The 14,601-nt window shown below is 53.9% G+C and overlaps 1 protein-coding gene across 1 annotated transcript in view; it reads left to right on the top strand.

Moving 5' to 3' along the window:
* The window catches only part of vwa8 (von Willebrand factor A domain containing 8), a 62,886-nt gene that overhangs the window by 41,674 nt on the left and 6,611 nt on the right, over window positions 1–14,601 (top strand). The window contains 4 exon segments of the mRNA XM_035393594.1: window positions 7,508–7,616; window positions 7,963–8,119; window positions 9,971–10,079; window positions 13,101–13,226. Coding sequence (XP_035249485.1) covers window positions 7,508–7,616; window positions 7,963–8,119; window positions 9,971–10,079; window positions 13,101–13,226 — 501 coding nt within the window.

The following is a 14,601-nucleotide window of genomic DNA, read 5'->3' as shown; positions in this document are numbered from 1 at the left end:
CGCCTGCAGAAGGGAGGTTTATTTCAGGAATTGTTTCAAATGCCTCCCAATCCGTTTCATAACCCAGCTGATTTTGAAGCGTTTTAGTTTTGACACATAATCTGGTACATTTTGGGTGTTTTCAGTTTTGTCGTCTGTAACACATGGAATAGAAACCGATATATAGGGCTGATCTGAAGGTGGTGCCACCTGACCTATAATTTATAAATGAAGCTCGAAAATAAAGCTTAAATGTTATCTCTGCTGTTGTAAGGCTTGTAAAGAATTACTTCTGACATGTATAATAATGTTTTTATGTCCTGGAAACGCTAAACTCCAAAGTTATTTTCAGAGGGTTAAAATACCCATCAAACTTAAATGACTTGCTTCACTATCGATAAATGTACAGTATTGTTTATCAATCTTGGTCTCTTGATGTATATACTGGCAATCAACACCTCTCATACCTATTAAACAACAGCATTGCCGTTATTAGGAGTCCGCAACCAAGTGAAAAACATGCAGTGCTGTATGTAACCACACAGGGGCACCATTGAGTCACACAAGTCAAAATGTGAAAGAACAAATAATACTGTATTAACACAGTGCATTATGTACCCAGCATACACAGCCATGGTGTATTGGCACATTTCACATGCAGAGGCAGCTCTTAGAGTAGTACACTTAAACTAATTCCAGGTTTGATAGGATTTTTCTGTGGAAGACGTATGAGGAGTTTCATATGTGCAGAAAATCGTGCATACTGCGGCATTAATGATTTTAATCGAAGATAACGGCACAGATCTATCCCTGCATTTCTGCATTGATGCCGGTGGGGATGGATAGATCTGAGCCTCCTGATTGGGTCAGATAGATCTGAGCCTCCTGATTGGGTCAGATAGATCTGAGCCTTCTGATTGGGGCAGATAGATCTGAGCCTCCTGATTGGGACAGATAGATCTGAGCCTCCTGATTGGGTCAGATAGTGCTGTCGCATCGCGCACAAGATCAGAGGTCACAGAAGCGTTCTGTGGAAGGTGACCAGAGAACAAGGTCTTGTGTGTGTGTGTGTGCGCGCGTTCTGGCTGGGTAAATTTAACAGCTTAAATGAAGTCTGAGGTATGAAGCATGTCTTCAGAGAGTGTAGAGGGTTTATGGTTATTTTTGTTTTTGTTCAGTGAGCTGAAGGCCTCAGGCCTCCCCTTCTGGCCTGCTTTGATTAATAAGCGGGAGTATGCTAACGTATGCTAACGTGTGCTAATGTGTGGTTGGTTACACGGTGCTAACGTGCGCTAATGTGTGATTGGCTATGCGGTGCTAACGTGTGCTAATGTGTGCTTGGCTGCGCAGCGCTAACGTGCGCTAATGTGTGCTTGGCTGCGCAGCGCTAACGTGCGCTAATGTGTTATTGGCTACGCCGTGCTAACGTGCGCTAATGTGTGATTGGCTGCGCGGTGCTAACGTGCGCTAACGTGTGCTTGGCTGCACGGTGTTAACGTGCGCTAATGTGTGATTGGCTGTGCGGTGCTAACGTGCGCTAATGTGTGATTGGCTACGCGGTGCTAATGTGTGATTGGCTACGCGGTGCTAATGTGTGATTGGTTACGCGGTGCTAACGTGCGCTAACGTGTGCTTGGCTGCACAGCGCTAACGTGCGCTAATGTGTGATTGGCTACGCGGTGCTAACGTGCGCTAACGTGCGCTCAGCTGATTTACGGCGCATGTGTTTGTCAGGCTGGAGTTATTAGCGGCCGTCTCTCCGGGGTCTCTGGCTGTTTTCAGCATTCCTGCACTGGCTGGTAAATAAATAACCGGGAATTCTCTGGGTGGAATTCCAGTCCTGGCCTCCAGCAGGGACGGCCTCTCTCCGGGGGGTCATCTGGGATGTTTCCCACCCCTCCGGGACCCAGGCAGGGGGCATTCACCCCCTCACCCCCCCCCGCCCCGCCCCCCCACGCATTCCTGTGAGCGTCCGGTGGCCGATGCCGTGGAGCAGCTCGCCATTCTGCCCAAAACGCTCCGAGACGGGGCCTGGGGTGTCCGTCTCCGCCCGCGAGATTCCGGCGCGGCCGTGGGGTTGCGCTTCGCTCGTCAGTATGGGTGAGCTCGTAAGTTTACCCATGATTCCCCTGGTGAACGCTCACAGTGGAGAGGCCTGGGGGTAGAGCTGGGGCACCCGAAACACAGCCCCTTGCCCAGATCGGGGGGAGGAGGAACGGGAGCAGAACGACAGCGCACAGAGTGAACGTGTTACTGGTGTAACATGAGGACCTGTTTGTGTGGAACCCCCTCCCTGCCCCCCCCCGCCCCTCCCTGCCCGCCGCTCTCCTGCTGATCATTAGTCTGGCTCGTCGCTGACGGCTCGTGTCAGTGGTCGTGTAATGGGGCCGTGTCAGTGTGAGGGCCAGCGAGAGCGAGCCGGCTGCAGAAACCGAGCCTCCTGATTGGACAGGGGCCGCTTCCTCAGAGCACCAAGTGCTCTTTGTGTGGGGGAGACCTTGGCTCCGCCCCCTGGCCGGCCTGCTGAATGAGAGCATTGTGAGGTCACTCCTGAGCTGGCGGTGTGAGGGCGACCTTTCCCTCTTTAATTAACGCCAGTGTATCAGAGCGCCTCTGTTCTGCCCACTGACATCACCACCGCGGAATTCAGCCTCTGAGTGTAGACCCTGTGCGCTCTGGAATAAACACTGTGCTGGAATTCAGCCTCTGAGTGTAGACCCTGTGCGTCTGACATAAACACTGTGCTGGAATTCAGCCTCTGGGTGTAGACCCTGTGCGTCTGACATAAACACTATGCTGGAATTCAGCCTCTGAGTGTAGACCCTGTGCGCTCTGACATAAACACTGTGCTGGAATTCAGCCTCTGAGTGTAGACCCTGTGCGTCTGACATAAACACTGTGCTGGAATTCAGCCTCTGAGTGTAGACCCTGTGCGTCTGACATAAACACTGTGCTGGAATTCAGCCTCTGGGTTAGGACCCTGTGCGCTCTGGAATAAACTCTGTGCTGTTTCCTCTGCTACAGCTGATAGCTGCACAGGGCTAATGTATGTCTGAGGTCTTTTAATATCGTCACCCTCAGCGATTTGTTACCTTCAGTAATTGCTGTTCTTCTTTGGTCGGTTTGTAATTACATGTTAATTGTATTGTTCATTTCCAATAAATAAATGCTTTAAAGCTCTGGAATTTCTTTAAGAATGTTGTATGAGGTCCAGTTTGATTGGTGGCTCTGAATAAGGACGCTGTGAATGTGAGCCAGGTTTTTTTTGTATTTGTGAGTAATTTTTAACGGTAAGCTGGCTCAGAGTGCGGTGAGTCTCTGGATGGAAACGGTGAAGCCTGTGAATGAAGAGGAATCTCACACCGGACACACCCACGTCACCACGGTGATGCCAAAACACCTATCACCATTCACATAGAGGCATGCTCTATGGGGCATGGACTCCTCTGTTTAACGGTGTGTTATAATCTCTACTCAATACAGTACGGCATTGAGATGTTATTCTCATAAATAGCTGACAGTTTTTGACTTGGTCAGCTGGTCCTGTAACCTCAAGGTACTTGGCCTGAATTGCTTCAGTGTAAGTTGCTCTGGATGAGAGCGCTAGCTAAATGCCTGTAATGTTAAAGCTGCACCCCCCACCCCAGCCCCCCAGCGGTGATGCAGGGTGTGAGTGAAATGTGAGCCGCTCCTCTTATGAGAAACGGGGCTCTGTGGCGAGCGACTCGCTGATGAGTCACTCCTTCCCATCACTCCGGGAGTCGCCCTGGGGCCCAGGACTGTAGCGTTAGCCCTGCAGATACAGGGCCGCCGTAGCGTTAGCCCTGCAGGTACAGGATCGCCGTAGCGTTAGCCCTGCAGGTACAGAGCCACCGTAGCGTTAGCCCTGCAGGTACAGGGCCGCCATAGCGTTAGCCCTGCAGATACAGGGCCGCCGTAGCGTTAGCTCTGCAGGTACAGAGCCGCCGTAGCGTTAGCCCTGCAGGTACAGAGCCGCCGTAGCGTTAGCCCTGCAGGTACAGGGCCGCCGTAGCGTTAGCCCTGCAGGTACAGAGCCACCGTAGCGTTAGCCCTGCAGGTACAGGGCCGCCGTAGCGTTAGCCTTGCAGGTACAGGGCCGCCGTAGCGTTAGCCCTGCAGGTACAGGATCGCCGTAGCGTTAGCCCTGCAGGTACAGAGCCACCGTAGCGTTAGCCCTGCAGGTACAGGACCGCCGTAGCGCTAGCCCTGCAGGTACAGGATCGCCGTAGCGTTAGCCCTGCAGGTACAGGGGCGCCGTAGCGTTAGCCCTGCAGGTACAGAGCCGCCGTAGCGTTAGCTCTGCAGGTACAGAGCCACCGCAGCGCTAGCCCTGCAGGTACAGGGCCGCCGTAGCGTTAGCCCTGCAGGTACAGGGCCACCGCAGCGCTAGCCCTGCAGGTACAGGGCCGCCGTAGCGTTAGCCCTGCAGGTACAGGGCCGCCGTAGCGTTAGCCCTGCAGGTACAGAGCCACCGTAGCGTTAGCCCTGCAGGTACAGAGCCACCGTAGCGCTAGCCCTGCAGGTACAGGGCCGCCGTAGCGTTAGCCCTGCAGGTACAGAGCCACCGTAGCGTTAGCCCTGCAGGTACAGAGCCACCGTAGCGCTAGCCCTGCAGGTACAGGGCCGCCGTAGCGTTAGCCCTGCACTTACAGGGCCGCCGTAGCGTTAGCCCTGCACTTACAGGGCCGCCGTAGCGTTAGCCCTGCAGGTACAGGGCTGCCGTAGCGTTAGCCCTGCAGGTACAGGGCCGCCGTAGCGTTAGCCCTGCAGGTACAGGGCCGCCGTAGCGTTAGCCCTGCAGGTACAGGGCTGCCGTAGCGTTAGCCCTGCAGGTACAGGGCCGCCGTAGCGTTAGCCCTGCAGGTACAGGGCCGCCGTACTGTAAGATATATGCTAAAGGTACCCAGAGGACAGCTGAAACCCCATCCCCCTTTGTGATGTCACAAAGGCCCTTGGAGTAAATAAGGGTTCCGTGCTCTGGAGAGAATGGGACGTAGGGTTCCCTGACGGAGCCTGCAGGGCTGATGGGAATCGCGCGGTGCGGGACGAGGCACATGCTGGCGGGACGGTGGGCACATGCAGGAGCAGGTGCCGCTTCCTCCAGGGACCCCCGGAACATTCCGTCTGCTGTCTGCTGATGGGTGCGGGTGATTAGGGGAGCGAGTTCCTGTCTGGGGGTCGGTACGCGTAGAGGACAGGACAGGCTGTAGCTGTCTTGTCACACGAGCGCACGTGACCGGGTTGAACGTACGACCCATCCCACACACGCTACCTCCTGTGTTCTGGAAAGTGCCAAAGTTCACAGAATCTCTCTCCCCTGACTGGTTAATGGAAGCGCCTGTCACAGCACTTTAACAGAAGATGACATGGCGTACAGATTCCTGTTCACATGTAGGAGTGATTCGAACACAAGCAGCCAGCTCAGCGCGGAGGGAGGGCTGGCTCAGCTCATTTTTCACGGTTTACAGTTCAGTCAGTCAGCGGACGTGTTTGACCGCGGCGGCGTACAGAAGAGCGTTTGGCGAGATGAGTAGAAGCCGTTAGAGATGAAGCTGGAGATGCACAGTTAGCTGCAGTTACAGTCCTGAGTGCTCCTGTCATGGGGCCTCAGGACCTTTCTGGTGAGCTGCGGGGGGGTGGAATCACCCTGTCCTCCAGCAGGGACAGTCTCTCTCCAGGGGGTCATCTGGGATCTGTCCCACCCCCCCAGGACCCAGGCAGGGGGGTGCAGGTGTGTGCAGGTCCCGTCCTCTCGCAGCCTGTGGGCTGAGCACTCTTCAGTGTTCGTGGGGTAGCGTGAGGCCCGGCGGGGGAGAGAGGGCGGGGCTGTCGGGCCGCAGGAGCGTGTGAATGAGGTGTGGTAATTCAATGATGTAACGCTCCTGTCCCAGGGTGAAGGGGGGGGATTGGGGTTGGGGGGGGGGGGGGTTCATCTCCGCTGCGGCTGCTCGGCTCGGAACAGACGCATTCCGCGGATTCCTCCCAGGCTCCGCGCCTCGCTGACCGCGGGGGGGCTGAACGCGGTCGTTCGTGGTCCCTAAAACCCCCCGTGCGGTCGGGGGGGCGGGGGGAGGAAGAGTCCGCTGTGGCGCTCCAAACAGCCCTGCAGTTCGGCCCCTGTCAGAACCCAAAAGGGGACGAGGTGTCTCTTCGAGGGGGCGGGGGGTTGGGGAGCAGTGGCAAAGGTTAGTTTGGGGGCTTCATCCCCCCCCTTCCCGTCCTGTGTGGCCCGGTCCACCTGTGGGCCCGTAAACACCTCTGCCGCGTGACCCTAATTCCTCTGATTGGCCCCCTGGAGCAGCCCTCCAATCCCAGCAGGCTGGTGTAGATCACCGCGTTGCGTCTGGAGAGGCTCATTAACACGGTGTGTGTGTCCCACAGAGAAACGAGGGTACAGAGTAAAGACTCCCAGCAGTGCTGCAGCGTGTAGACCTGCCTCCTTCGGCTGCTGTATTTCAGCACAGTGCAGTTCCCTCCCCAAAGCGCTCACTGACCCAGGCTCCAGCCCAGCGGCTGGGGCGGGACAGTCCCCTCCCCAAAGCGCTCACTGACCCAGGCTCCAGCCCAGCGGCTGGGGCGGGACGCACAGCCAGCGATGGCCTCTGTGAGCCACATGCTCCATCGGGGGGAAGGCTGCATCAGCGGGGCGATGAGGTGATCGCTGGACCGCTTTTCCCTGGCAGTGCACTGAACATGCCGCTCTGATTTGGACCAGGGAGCTGGGTTTAGTCAAGCAGGATGCGTGTGCACCATTATGGCGGGTCTTCATAAATTTACTCCTGCGGTCTGCAGAACTGTGTGGGTTACATCGTGACGTAGCAACCAGCAGAAAATGTTTTCATTGTATCATATTTATTACGTCATATTTTAAAACTATGGTGGGAGGATAAAAATATTTCTGATGCAAGGGCTTGGCGGCTGTAGTGGTGGACTGCAAGGTTTAAAGAGACGTCTGAATCGGTGCTGAGGCGTTTTAAACAGGTATGTATGTGTGCTGGGGCCGCAGGAGATGTGGAGTAGGAGTTCTCCAGGCAGGGAGAGCTGCTTAGTCTGACCCCGGCGAACCCAACTCCACGTCACAGCTCGCTCAGTATGATCACATGACACGCAGATCCCCAGCTCGTACTCGGGGGGAAATTAACAACAACTGTGCAACTCTGAGTGCTGCCCTCATCTGAACCCCGAGCACGCGCGGTCAGCGCTTACAGTGGAGTCTGAACCCCAGGCCCACGCGGTCAGCGCTTACAGTGGAGTCTGAACCCCAGGCCCACGCGGTCAGCGCTTACAGTGGAGTCTGAACCCCAGGCCCACGCGGTCAGCGCTTACAGTGGAGTCTGAACCCCAGGCCCGCGCGGTCAGCGCTTACAGTGGAGTGGGGATTTAGGGTCTGCACCACTAGTCACACTTACAGGAGCTTTAGGTACAGCACCGTGATCGAGTTTTGCTTCATTGTCATTTTTGTGAGTTTGTGTGGAAGGTGTCATGAAGCTCCCCCTGTTTCTGTCAGATCACGATCGAGCGGGATAGCGGTCTGGACGTGAGCTCCCCGAAACACGGCCAGATGGACCCCAGTAACGCGCCCCACGTCGGGGGTAACCAGTGGGCCGGGGGCACAGGTGGGTTCTGGTTTCGGTTCCTGTTCTGGTTCTCCAGGTAGACCCCTCCTGACCCAGGTCAGTTAGATTACTGTGTGTCCTCCTGCACCAGGGTCAGGCAGTTTGCACCATCGAGGACCAAAGACCACTGATTGGTCCTGAATATAAATATCTGTGTTTAAATGTGGTCTGGAAAAGAACACACCTGAATGATGCACAGTTTTTGAGAGGTTGCCAGTTTCTGTGCTTTATGTCTCCTTTTGTCTCACACCTCAGTGTTGATCACCTCTCATCATCAGTAAAGCTGTGTCACTGCAGCCTGCTGCTCAGTCTGATGTTCGGCTGCTGTGCCCTCCTCGTCCTCTAGGGGGCAGAGACACGGCGGGGCTCGGGGGCCGGGGCGGCCCGTACCGCCTGGACGCGGGGCACACGGTGCACCAGGTGTCCCAGGCCGAGAAGGACGCTGTGCCTGAGGAGGTGCGGCGGGCGGCCCGGGACATGGCGGAGAAGGCCTTCAAAGAGAGGTAGGCCCGACACACCCTGATACTGAGCACGCCCAAATACTAAACCCACTCCTCTACTGAGCACGCCCTGCTACTGAACACACCCCTCTACTGAACACGCCCTGCTACTGAACACACCCCTCTACTGAACATGCCTGTCTACTGAACACACCCCTTTACACTGAACACGCCCTGCTACTGAACACACCCCTCTACTGAATACGCCCTGCTACTGAACACACCCCTCCACTGAACCACACCCCTCTACTGAACACGCCCTGCTACTGAACATGCCCTGCCACTGAACACACCCCTCCACTGAACCACACCCCTCTACTGAACATGCCCTGCTACTGAACACACCCCTCCACTGAACCACACCCCTCTACTGAACACGCCCTGCTACTGAACATGCCCCTCTACACTGAACACGCCCCTCTCCATAAGAACAAATCCTCCTCTTTTCACAGTTATACCCAGTCCTGCATTATTAGGTGGTGACCGGTATAGCCACTTTAATTGTAAAATGAAAGAAGCCAGGAAGTGAATGTGGGTGATTACTTGGTGCTGAGCAGGCAGATGTTGTTTGTGAGGCTGAAGCCTGACCTGTGTGAGATGAGATGGCAGTGCGGGATTATTACGCCCTTCAGCTGTTATTCATGCGGAAAGTTCCGGATGCCTGGGAGGCTCTTACAGAGCGCATTCTGATGGACGCTGAGGCTGACAGACTCGCAGCCCCGCGGAGGCGCTGCCCCCCCCCCCGCCCCCCCCCCCCAGCCATGCTAAGTATGCGCGGGGTCGGCCGCATGAATGGCGGGATTCTCTGGGCTGGGTGTGAGCATCGGCCTGAAAGGCAGCCACTGTTCTCCGGCCCCTGAGCCCCCCCTTACCCCCCCCCAAACCCCCCCGCCCTGTCTCTGACCCCCCCCCAAGACCCCCCGCCACGTCCATGAGCCCCCCCCCATCCAACCCCCCCGCCCTGTCTCTGACCCCCCCCCCCCCAAGACCCCCCCGCCACGTCCGTGACCTCACCCCCCCACCCAACCCCCCCACCGCGTCGCTGAGGCCCCCGCCCTGTCTCTGAGCCTGTACCTGTCCCGTCTCTGCCTGTGTCATGTGATCAGAAACAGCCTGTACCTGTCCCGTCTCTGCCTGTGTCATGTGATCAGAAACAGCCTGTACCTGTCCCGTCTCTGCCTGTTTGGTGTGAAGATGAGGGAGGAAGACTCAAGGAGAGACGGAAGCTTTTTTGTGGTTTTTTTGTCGTTTACTGATTCTCCCCACAGATGTGCCGTTTATTTCCTGCTGCATGCCTCTCTCTCTCTCTCTCTCTCTCTTTCTCCCTCCCTTACTCTCTTTATCTCTCCCTTTCCCCTCTCCCTCTGTCTCTCTCCCTCTGTCTTTCCCTCTCACTTTCTCATTCTCTCTCTCTCTCTCTCCCTCCCTCCCTCACACGCACACACACTCACAGACAGGTGTATTTCATGGCGGTGTTGTTTACGTCAGTGTGGTATAGCTGACGTGAGCTTTATCGTGTCGCTCGTGTCTGTCTCTGTAGCGGTTTTGTTAGCGTGTTGCTCCTGTCTGTCTCTGTAGCGGTTTTGTTAGCGTGTCACTCGTGTCTGTCTCCCTGGCGGTTGCAGTGAGAGATGTGCCCGAGCGTTATATCAGCAGCGCAGATCGGAGAGCAGGCAGGAAGTGCGACCACATCTCATGCGCCTCACCTGCAGGCCTCTCTCTCTACCTCTCCTTCTCTTTCCCCCTCCCTCCCTCCCCCTCTCTCTCTCCCCCCTCTCCCTCCCCCCCCCCCCCCCCCCCCCCCCCCCCACCCCCCCTCTCTTGCTGATGGTTCCTCTCTCACCTGGTCTGCAGGCTGAAGGAGATCCAGATGAGTCAGTACGACGCTGCCACGTATGAGCGATTCTCTGGAGCCGTCCGGCGGCAGGTGCAGTCCCTGCGCATCATCCTGGACAGCCTGCAGGTAACGAGCCCTGAACACCTCAGTACTGAACACAGCAGCCTGAACACCGCAGCGTTCAGCCCTGAACACCTCATCCCTGAACTCGGGGTGGTCGCAGTCAGGGGTGGGGGGAGGATGGGAGGGGGGTGGTGTCAGAGACATGAAAGCACCCGTATTAGGGAGCCCCAACCCCCCCCCCCCTTCCCCCGGCAGGCGATACGCTCTGCGGGTAATCACTGTGCAACAAAGGAGTCAAATTTAACCCACAGGCACTAGGAGAGGGAATCCTTGGGCTGGGGGTATAGGACGTCCTGTGTGTGGTCCGGTACGTCCCATCCCCATCTGCAGCTCCCTCTGTCCCAGGCCAGCCCTAAAACCCTCCGCCTCTCCTTGGACCTCTCTGCCCCAGAGCAGTCAGACCTCTCTGTCCCAGAGCAGTCAGACCTCTCTGCCCCAGAGCAGTCAGACCTCTCTGCCCCAGAGCAGTCAGACCTCTCTGCCCCAGAGCAGTCAGACCTCTCTGCCCCAGAGCAGTCAGACCTCTCTGTCCCAGAGCAGTCAGACCTCGCCGTTCAGGTCCTCACGGTTCTCTCTGCGCTCGCCTGCGACTGCGGTCCTCTCTCTCTGCTTGTGTTTGAAGCGCACGCAAAAGCCACACGCCACCCACTCCCTTAATTACTGCCCTGAATCATTCTCCAGGTATTCTGGGAAAAGACCTGGCTTCGTGTCCATACCTGAATTTACTTCACTTCAAAAAGAACACAAGTCACAGGAGAATTAATGCAAACAACCAGAGTGTTTTTAGTGGCTGTTTTCTTTTGTATACCAGGAATGTGAAGTGACATATTTGGGCATGTAATCTTTTTTATGTGTTTCACGCCTGCTAGTCTGTGGCAGGTTTGTGCTCAGGCACACAGTCATTCTCTCACACAGAACTCTTTGAGCTGGGAAACTGAAGTCTGGTAAGTAGCACTGCTGGCTTTGTCTTCAGCCTGATGGTCAGCCTGGTTGTGCAGTGATGTCACTGAGTGATGTCATGATTGGCCACAGATCACACTCACCTGGTGTGTCAGGTAAAAACAGCCCCTGATTGGAGGGGAGGAATGAAAACCAGCAGCACTACTGGCCCCCGAGGGCCAAGTTTCAGCAGCGCTGTCTGGTATTGGACCCACTGAGCATTCCCATACCACAGCGAAATTCAGTGCTAATTAAATTCACGGGTCAGACAAATGTAATATGTATTTTTTTAGATTATTACCTATTTAGCCCTAATTCTTTGTCCATTTTGACAGATTGCTTTGCGGTGGAATGTAGAGTAAAATGATCAGAGTGAAAACCCTGCATGATATGATCTGTGAAAGTTAATCTTGAAATGGCTAACGCGCTGTAGCAGTCCCTAATGTCTGTCTGTGTGATGGGGGTAAGAGGACCTTCTCCTCACATGACTGCAGCCGATCATTCAGCCTGAGCGTAGCAGCTGTGGAGCTCTAACCATAAACAAACAGCGGCTCTATTCAGCAAATAACAATCCTGAATCACAGATTATCATTTAATCGCTTGTTTGTCTGTGGAGGTAAGTCCATAAGCCTGCTACTTTACCTGCAACAACATGAGCTCAACAGGGCAGTCCTTCAGTGAAACAGCGCAAGATCGTATTTTCATATCTTGAGCCTTGTTCTTCAAAAAATGAAAATAGCAATTCGGTTTTTGGACAATTACCATTTTGCAGATGTAACTGTTTTGAAATTAATGTCAGTCGGGTTTAATAAAGCTGTACTCACACTCAGTCAGGTTTAATAAAGCTGTACTCACACTCAGTCGGGTTTAATAAAGCCGTACTCACACTCAGTCAGGTTTAATAAAGCTGTACTCATAATCAGTCGGGTTTAATAAAGCCGCACTCACACTCAGTCTGGTTTAATAAAGCCGTACTCACACTCAGTCAGGTTTAATAAAGCCGTACTCACACTCAGTCTGGTTTAATAAAGCTGTACTCACACTCAGTCAGGTTTAATAAAGCCGTACTCACACTCAGTCTGGTTTAATAAAGCTGTACTCACACTCAGTCAGGTTTAATAAAGCCGTACTCACACTCAGTCAGGTTTAATAAAGCTGTACTCACACTCAGTCAGGTTTAATAAAGCCGTACTCACACTCAGTCAGGTGTAATAAAGCCGTTCTCACGGTGGGGAAGCCAGACTTTGGCTCTGTGACTCAGTGACTCTTTTCTGGGTCGTTATGCTGTAATTCTTCCCCATGAGTCATGCGCTTCCTCAGGGTGATATTCGAGCAGGCGGGGGCTTTCCTCGGTTTGTCTGTTTTATCCAAATCTCTGTCATCAGCTCTTTCTCTGCCTGAGCCACAGAAGGGTCCTGTAGAGTCTCTGCAGAGTCAGGCTTTGTGTTTCTGTGCAGAGGGGTCCTGTAGAGTCTCTGCAGAGGGGTCCTGTAGAGTCTCTGCAGAGTCAGGCTTTGTGTCAGTGAGGGGAGCTGCTGCAGGTTACTCTGGGTTTTGCAGACGCTCATTTAGAAACGAAACTCGTCTAAAACACCCCGCTACTCCCATCTGATGCTCTGCATGGTTTGTTTATTATCAGTTTCCGTGGTGATCCCAACAACAGTCATATTCTTGTCGCTTGTTGGTTCTGACTAGTGCTCATAACATGGTTATGAAAAGTTCTCGGACAAATTCTCACATGGTGGTGTGGATGATCTTTGATTCCTACCTCTCAGTGTATGATTTTTTATTTTTAAGCTGGTAAAATGCTCCAGCCGGTCTCCAGCTGGTTTGTAGTTGTAAGCAGAAACTGCCCTATACAGAAGTAAATATCTTTTGGTTTATGACTTCTGCTGGTGAACGTTGTGGCTAGGAGCCCCTGTCCCCTGTGTCCTGTTAGCATTAGGGCTGAAATGACGGGCGTTGGCTTCAGGGCTGAAATGACGGGCGTTGGCTTCAGGGCTGAAATGACGGGTTTATTAGGTTTAGAGCTGAAATGACGAGCGTTGGCTTCAGGGCTGAAATGACAGGGGTGTGTCTCTGCAGGCTAAAGGGAAGGAGAGGCAGTGGCTGAAGAACCAGGCCCTGGGGGAGCTGGACGACGCCAAGATCATCGACGGCCTGACCGGGGAAAAAGCCATATACAAGCGCCGGGGCGAGCTGGAGCCAGAGGTGAAAGGTCATGACCCGCCAACCAGGGGTCACCCAGTCTGTGTCCCCCCGAAAAAGGGGGTGCATTACGCCAGTCCAGTATTGGCATATTACTGTTGGTCACGGGACCATTTACGAGGGATGGATTTTTTTTGTGCTTATAACACACACACACACACTTACCCACAGTGCTTATAAAACACGCACACACACACACACACACACACACACACACAGAAGCATGCACGCACACACACACGCGCATACGCACACACACGCGCGCACACGCACACGCACGCACCCACACACACACGCACACACGCGCGCACGCACACACACACGCACACAGAAGCACGCACTCACGCACGCACTCACACACACACACTCACACACACACACACACACACACACACACACGCAGTGCTTATTTAGGCTCGCAGTGCTTAGTGTGGGATTTGCTGCATGGTTATTTCCAGACGTGTGTGTAATTATTGTCAGATATTGCGTTTCAGATCTGAATCACCGTGGAGATCTCTAACTGCAGTCCAGTCCTGCACGTGTTTGGGTGCTGGAGCTCAATGTAACTTTAGCCCTTAAGCTGTTTATCCTCGCCCCAGAAAGAAAAACAGCGTCTGCACTTTAAAAAGTTAACGCTACTCTTAGGAAATATCCGCTGCCTTAGTTTGACTTGGTTTTTCTTTTTGGTGAGTCTTCAGAACCCTTATTTAGTTTATTAAAAGGTGGCTCAAGTGTAGTTTGATCTGTCATTAATCATTTATCAAGTTCGATAATCTTCAATTGTCCTTTAGTATTTTCTAAATTGTCTTGGTGAAATATTTTCCATTTTTTTGCCTGTGCATATTCACACGCTGTCTTTGAAAGATGTGCAGACGAAGTCATGCATTAACATTATTAAATGCAGATTCAGTACCTGGCTCTTGTGACTGGGGCCTTGTTTAAAGTTTGGGTGGACCGGTCTTGCAGCGTTCTGAATATTTTACAGAGCCTGCAATGGCCGCCTTGGACTTAAAGCCCTCCTACCTCTCACCTTAACACCCCCCCCCCCCCACCAGCAGCCCTGTTTTAACCTGTCATGCCCCCCCCATGACGTGCCTGGCAGGCAGAAGAGTGATGGACTGTGGGCTTGTGAAAGGAATACGTTTAAGGAGGTCTTGTGTTATGTGGGTTATTTGAGACACCGGGGGGTTTTACTGTGGGAAAAGTGGAGATGTCATTCTTTCTCCTCTCTCCTCTCTTTCTCCTCTCTCCTCTCTCCCCTCTTTCTCCTCTCTCCTCTCTCCTCTCTCCTTTCTCCTCTTTCTCCTCCCCCCCCCGTCTCCCCCGCTCTGTACTGGGATATTTCTGAAGCTGTTCCAGCCCCCACATCACCTCAATG

Source organism: Anguilla anguilla, chromosome 15 (genome assembly GCF_013347855.1).
Source record: "Anguilla anguilla isolate fAngAng1 chromosome 15, fAngAng1.pri, whole genome shotgun sequence".
Taxonomy (NCBI): Eukaryota; Metazoa; Chordata; class Actinopteri; order Anguilliformes; family Anguillidae; genus Anguilla; species Anguilla anguilla.
This window is presented reverse-complemented; position numbering and strand designations above follow the sequence as displayed.